The 7526-nt window shown below is 40.7% G+C and overlaps 1 protein-coding gene across 1 annotated transcript in view; it reads right to left on the reverse strand.

Moving 5' to 3' along the window:
- Positions 1-7526, reverse strand: part of Plac8l1 (PLAC8 like 1) — a 22121-nt gene that overhangs the window by 11108 nt on the left and 3487 nt on the right. Inside the window, exon 2 of the mRNA XM_004631236.2 lies at positions 5916-6052. Within this exon, the coding sequence (XP_004631293.1) occupies positions 5916-6052 (137 nt within the window). The remainder of the gene's footprint in view (positions 1-5915; positions 6053-7526) is intronic.

The following is a 7526-nucleotide window of genomic DNA, read 5'->3' on the forward strand; positions in this document are numbered from 1 at the left end:
CATGAAAACTTTTTCTTAGTTCAATTGTTTTGAATCATTTAATTTTCTGAATATTGCTTAATCTTAATTTTTGTTCTAAGATTTATACTGTATCTTTGACTTACAATTTATTTAAAAAGACATTGTATGATATCTTCTCCTAGAATTAGAAACTTTAAAAAGTATATTTCCATTTTCTGTTGATTTTTAAAAAAAGGGGTTTGTACCTATGTTAAAAAAAAATAAAAATAAAAAAATAAATGATACCAATACACTTAAGAATTAAAAAATAAATAAAATTTAGAATTATCTCAAAAAAAAAAGATTTAACCTTCAGGTTTACCCCATGGCAATTATTTAGCAGGCATAATGCTACACACACACACACACAAAATGACATATGTACAAATACATTCATATAGCATTTGAATAGCAAAAAGTCTGGAAACCATATACAAGTCCACCAATTGGGAGTTTTGGGAAAATACACTATGGTACAGTGGGATCTTTGCAGCAATTCACAAAATTAGCTCCAGATGGGCTGATATTGCCTAATAAACTAAATGTACTCTTAAAACAAATGTGCAGAATGTGTTTAAAATTCTACAGCTTTATGTGTATTGATATTATATGTACTAATAATAGTTACTTCCAGGAGTTACCATCAGTTTTCTTCTCTTATAATCTTTTTAAAAAGTTTTTTACAATGACTATATATGTTTATAATTAAAATCTTTTATATTCTTATAAGCACATGGACAATACCAGGACTCAAGAATAGCTGTAGGGAGAACTGGGTGGACAGGAAAAAGGATGGAGTGCATGTTTTTCATGTATAAAAAGGGTAGTTTTGAATTACATTTATAGTAACCCATTCAAAATGATTGGGAGAAACACAGTTGAGCTGACTCCAAAAGCAATGGGCTTCCTCCCCATGAGTGCTCCAAAAGCTGAGGCCATCCAGGCATGGCAGGTGTGCTGCTGCAGAGGGGATGAGGGCAGACAAAGGTCCGAACTGGCTGGCTTCTCCTCTCCCTTCCAATTCTGGGGCTGAGGCTGGTGATCAAGTGCATGAAAGCAAGAAGAAATGATAAAGGCTACAATTTGTTCTCTTCACTGTGTCCTTGAGGAATATTTCTGCATCTCCTGTGGGCCAGGTTCCCTGCTGAGCTCCAGAGCAACGCATGAGAGACAGCTGTGGTCCCCGTCTGCAAGGAGTCTGCAGTCTGCCCCAGGTGCAGTGCGGGGATATGGTCCCAGGCTTTCTGAGCTGGATTTCCAGCCGATCTTTCAATAGTATGAGCTAAACTTTTCATGCCTCCTGCCTCTGCCAAAGAAAATCCTGGCTTCCTTTCTTCTTGAAATGTTTGGGCATTTCAAGGATCCCAGGACACATCAAAAGATTTTACTGTCTAGTATGTATGTTGCCTTCTACAGGGAAATTATGTGAAAGACTGACTCTTTCATATCCTTCAAGTACGAGTTTAAATGAAGTCCAGAAAAAGTCATTCTTTACCCCATCCAATATAATTTCCCTTTTTAGCACCATTTATTCCTTCCATGGCATTTATCACAACTGCTATTATTTTGTTTACTGATATATCTACCTCATCTAAAAAAATTGTCTCTGCCTTATTCACTATTACGTCTGTAACGTGTATCATGTGCCAATACACAGGTTTGAACTCAGTAAAGATGGACTGGTTGCAAACCAATGTAGATTACACCATCCATATAAACTTTCTTGCAGTAACATCACAAATACTGCCAAAACCAAACTGCCCATTCTGTTACCAGTGCCACTTAGCACACATTTAAGTTCTCAGGTACTCTGTCTTCAGAGGGCACAGAGACACCCATTTACTAATCTCAGTACGGTATCAATTCAGATAAAAGCACAAAGTTGGAAAAGAGGGGACAATCTTTTAAAATAATTACAATAAAATGAAGATGCAAAATGTCAAAAGAAATGGAAATCATTGCTGTTCATAATGTGCCCTTTGCTTAATGGTTGACAAATGCATCAATAATTCTCAGCATTTGATGGAGAAACGTCCCAGGATGGGAATCTGACCTAGAAAAGTCATGGAAGGAAGATTCCTTTGTTCCCAAGTCTGTTGCAACTACTTGTACTATGATTTACTTCCAATGAAACTTTGAAAATGAAATAATCTACAATTAAAAGTCTTGTTAAACAAGGAGGGGAAGAAGCCCAAGATTCAGGACACTCAGACTCCAACTGCATCCTCAGAATCATGGTGCCAATAATGAGTGCTCAAACTGACCTGACCTTTGCATTTTCTCCTGAGACCATTAAACTATAGTCACTACGAGAACGTACACCGGCCCCTCAGGGAACAGAACATCCACCACCACCATGAATGCTGTACCTATGGTGTCATGTTTTTTCTCCACATTGCCTTCCTTCTCCCCTCCTCACTAGAACAGGTTCTCAAATCATCAATCAGGGAATTCTCAGGAAAGTCTGTGATTGCTATCACAAATATTGATGGGGATTAGAAAAGAGCTGAGCAGTAAAAAAATGTTTAAATTTTTTAAAAAAGAGTGTTTGAGGAATGAACCTCTTCCACCAGCTTTTTAGATGCTCTTGGGATTACGTAGAAATCACTGTGGCATCCAGTGTAAGGCTGAAGTCTCTACTCTTCGCTTTCAGCATGCTGAAGAATAATTTAAAAATATAGTGAGAATCATCTTAATAGCTAAAATTCACTAAGCACAAGGTAGTAATATTAGTTGGAATTCTGCTAAATGACTCCATCCTAATAGTAAATTTAGGAAATTATCCCTTCACTATTGTAAGCAACATTTATAGCCCTCAACAAGCAGTGTGCATGTCACCTAAACGAGGGATACTGAGCTGTTGCTGCTGCTGAATCTTCAGTTCTCAGCCAGGATGACACAAGAATAAAAACATTTAATGTTGATCTGACTGTCTGTAAGTTCCTGGTAATAATCTGTCTTGTCCTTTTTTTTTTTCTTTTCTTTTCTTTGGTATTTTAGGAAAGGGCCTACAGGGTGTTCAGTGTCTCACTACTAGATCGGACTCATAGTGATCCACCTGCTTACAGCCTCCCAAGAGCTGGGATTACAGGCATGCACACCACGCCCATTCTCAAATGGCTCTCACACCCTGAGGGTGGAGCCAGCATGGCAGGCCTGGGGATCGAACCCTCGGCCCCTGTGCCTCCGTGCAGGTGCTTTAATCTGCTGAGCTATTTGGTCTGCCCTTGTCTTGTCCTTTTTGAGTTGGATTTCCAGCTGATCTTTTAATAGTATGAGCTAGACTGTGGATTTCTAATAAGGTCTAACATTTACTTGTGTATTAGTTTCCAAGGGTTGTGCTCACTTCAGCAGCACATATACTAAAATTAGTTTCCAAGGGCTGCCATAACAACTATCACAGACTAAGCATCTTAAAACAACAGAAATTATCTTCTCACTAGAGAATTCTGGAAGCTAGAGGTCTAATAGCAAGGTGTTGGCAGAGCTGCTTCTTGTGAAAGGTCTGAGGAAGAGGCCATCTCCTGCCCTCCTTAATCCAGGTGGTCACACCGCAAGTATCCTATTTCCGAATAAGGTCACATCTAGAGGTTTCAAGTGTACACACATTCTAAGAAAACACTAATCTGGATACCTTGTAACCAAAAGTCCCTGACTGATCCAAACTAGTGTTAAAAGTGGGGTCTAGGTATTACCTGCTTTAATCTTGACAACCTTAGAGGTGGCACCTTTATTATCTTCATTTTAGAAGTAGAAAATGCAGACCCAGAGAATTTGCTCAAGGTTACATGGCTAGTAAGAGCACAGGGGAGATCCAAGGCAAGATCTGTATCTGTTACAAACATATTCTTTTCACATTATATTCTAGGTTTTGCTTTATCTGGAATTGTATTAATGTTCGTCAGCCTCAAACCACATGCTATGAAAAGAAAATGGTCCACTCACTAATTTGAGCAAGATCTGTTTTACTTTTACTTTTACTTTCTGTGTACCTTTGCCCCAAGTGACAATCAAAGATGAGAGAGAAGTGGTGGGGGGCGAGTGAGCAAGCAAGCTCCCTGGATGGTCAGAACTGGTCCCATCATGGTCTGGCCAGAAATCACATATGCAACAGTAGAAACAAGAGGCCCAAGGTGCTCAGAGCCACAAGAAAGACCCTCAGCTGAGGGTCTTTCAGAGTGCGCTGGTTAATCCATCCTGTGATACCTCAGGACGAATTCAGATGTTCTGAGAAGGTACTACAGGATAGAGCGCTATATTCTTCAAAAATATTAGACCTGGGTCTCTTGAATTTTTAAGTGACTTTCATCTCTCAGATTACCCCACCACTACCCTCTTTAGGACAGAGTCTATGAGCCAGCTCCTCCCTAGGTGAGAGCATCACCTGCAATAGATTCCTGATATTTATCACAGGTGGATCAGAATGTCCTCAAATAAAAATTGAATGCATATGCTTTAACTTAAAATCTAGAGGGAAACTGTGAAGCTAGAGCACAGTGTTATTTGTACTTCTTTAGAGCTGATTCAACGTCTGAAGATTTCAATCAACAACAAGTTTATTGTTATGAGTACTACACATTCTTCATAGAAAATTAAGAGATAATAAAGAAGCCAGGCATGGTGCCACACACATGTAATCTTATCTTCTGAGAGGCTGAGACTTCTTCTCAAAATAAATTTTTTTTAAAAAAAATTTAAAAAGAGCTAGAGATGTTAGCTCAGTAAGACATTAGGTTCAATTCCCAGTGCCAAAAAAGGACATGAGGGGGGACAGACGGAGGGGGAGGAAGGAGGCAGGGAGGGAGGAAGGAGGGAGGGAGAGAGGGGGAGAGATTGAGATTCTTCATTAGTCTACCATCTGGAGACATCTGCTATAAACATTTGCATTTGTATCCTTCCGGACTTTTTCTAAATGTTTGCACAGCACCCTAAAAATGGCATCTCACGTGAATAGTTTACATCTGCTTCTTTAACCCTGTATCCAAAAGATATTTTCATTTCACTGTTACCCTACTCTGACTTTTCATGGCTATATAAGTCATCATATGGTACCCCCTGTTGAATGTTTACGTTGTTCTAGGAATTTGCCAAATTTTTTTATTTTTCTGCTAAGTATCTGCAATGATTTCTTTCCTTAAATTCCTTAAAACAGTTCTTAGGGTTAGGCTGGCCAAATAGTTCAGCGGATTAAAGTGCCTGCTTAGGCAGACGCTGAGGACAGGGTCGATCCCTGGCATTCTGTACCAGCCCTGCCCCTGGGGCATGCTGAAAAGGAGATTGAGACTAGGCATGGTAGCGTGCACCTATAATCCCAGTTCTTGGGAGGGTGAACACAGGTGGATCACTAGGAGTCTGATCTACGTAATGAAACCGGGGGGGGGGGGAGGGGGAGAGGGAGAGAGAGAGCGCGCAAGCGAATGCTTGGAGACCCTTACAATATAAAAAAATTATAATAATTTTTAGGGTTGCGATGTATCTCAGCAGTTAAATATTTGCCTAACAGTGCTACACCTTGGGTTTGATCCCAGCACTTTAAAAAAAAAAAAAAAAAAAAGCTGAATTCTTAGGTCAGAATCTATGTAACTCTTGAGGTTCTTTATGTATTGCTAAGCCACCTGGCAGGAAGGCTATACCAATTTACAATCCCCCACCAGGCGATAAGCAAGTCTGCTTTGCGTATCTTTGCTAACAGCGGTTCTGTCATTTGTCAAAATCTTTAAATTCTTTTTGGCATCCACACTGCTGAAAAGCATGATTTTTCCAGCTGAGGAGTAAGTGTGAGTCACTACAAGATTAGTCCAGTTGTTCTAAATCCTTTAATTACCATCCTTGTGCCCAGTGTAGTTTTTTCATTTGCCAATGTCTGGGGAAAGAAAAAATAGGAAGGAGGAACTTAAATGAAGAGAAAAACGTACAAATTCTCCTATCTCTGCAGACACTGAAGAGGCCAGTGCTCCAGTCCCCACCAATCTGCACGATCGCTGTGACTGCTGTCCGGCTACTGGCTCCACGGATAGGCTGCTTCACCACAGGATGGGCGGGTCCCTGGCTCCTGGAGGGTCAAGATGATGATTAACTTGGAAACCAAGGTGTTCAGCATAACACTTGAGCAAGACAACAGTGACACAGAGATAGGAAGCCAACAGCATCCAGCCTGACTTCACCATTTCTCTCCATGACTTTTTGGTTTGTTTGTTTTGTTGGCGGAACGGGGGATTGAACTCAGGCCCTTGTGCTTCCCAGGGAAGCACTTATTCCACTGAGCCATCTCCCCAGCCCCTCTCCATGACTTTATGCTGGCATTATTATTCCAAAGCTTGTCACTCAGATTCAATGTCCAGTCCACCACCTCAGAGTTTCTCAGTGCCTAATAATCAGTTCTCATATTAGAAACCAAGAGGCCTCAGCTGAAATTCCATCACACCAATTTCTGGAGACTGGTTTTGGTTAATTGGCTTACGCTCATTGCTTTATGTTGATTTAGGTGAAAAATAACTTATTTTCTAAATTTTGTTTTTTATAATTGAAGAACACATATAATGAGGTACAACACATTTATTGTACCTAAAGTGTGTGTAACAAGATGAAGTGACCTCTCACCCCCACCTTTGGTACTGGCAACTGAGCCCAGAGCCTTCACTGAGCTACATATCCAGCCTTTTAAATTTCTTAGTGTCTTGCTACATCTCTAAAAATTTCCTAAGCCAGGCTCAAACTTGGAACTTCCCTGGCTCAGATGGGATTACAGGCAGTTTGTAGTCACTAGTCAGGCTACAAAGGGATCTGAGAGAGCTACATCCCAAGGGCCTTCATTGCAGAGTCTGACAAGGAATTGGAAACCTAGACTACGCTATGGAGGTTAGCACATATCACTTAAGTGAATAACCCAATTCAGAATATATATTGCTATCAAATATGATTTGTCCTCATAGGATCCAAAAGTTGAGTTAATTTTCTCTGGAAGGAATGTATACTACCACGGTCTATTACTCAGAATTAGGGAATCAAGGCTCAGGGGCTGGGTTTTTCCTTCTCTTTCTGAGGCTGAAGGTCAGGTTTTCCTGAACTGCAATAGTGGGGATGGCGGGAGTGATTCCCATAGGAAAGGGTACGCTACATTTTGCTTCATGGCAGATGTGGGCCAAGAGCAGGAGGAAGGGCCCTTGGATGAGTCTGACGTTGGACAGTGGTTATCATCCCATGTGCCTCTTTTGGCCAGCCTCATTAGGAATTTGTACCTGACTTCTGGTGTGCTATGAAAAAATAAAGAACTCGCCTCACACTTAGACAGAATTAACAATTACCAGATGTGAATACCACCGATAGTGACTACAACAGTCTCCAAGTCTTCCACTATCTATGTGACGGTGTTGGTGTGCGGAGATGGCAATGAAAATAGGAGGTAAGTCAGAAGGGAAGAACAGGAATAGATCACACCCAGACTAAAGTGCCAGAGACACAGCCAGAAGATGCTTCACAGAAATGGAAGTGCTGGGGGCTGGTGAGATGGCTCAGTGGTCTAAAGC

The sequence above is a fragment of the Octodon degus genome, unplaced genomic scaffold (assembly GCF_000260255.1).
Source record: "Octodon degus isolate 3935 unplaced genomic scaffold, OctDeg1.0 scaffold00040, whole genome shotgun sequence".
NCBI lineage: Eukaryota > Metazoa > Chordata > Mammalia > Rodentia > Octodontidae > Octodon > Octodon degus.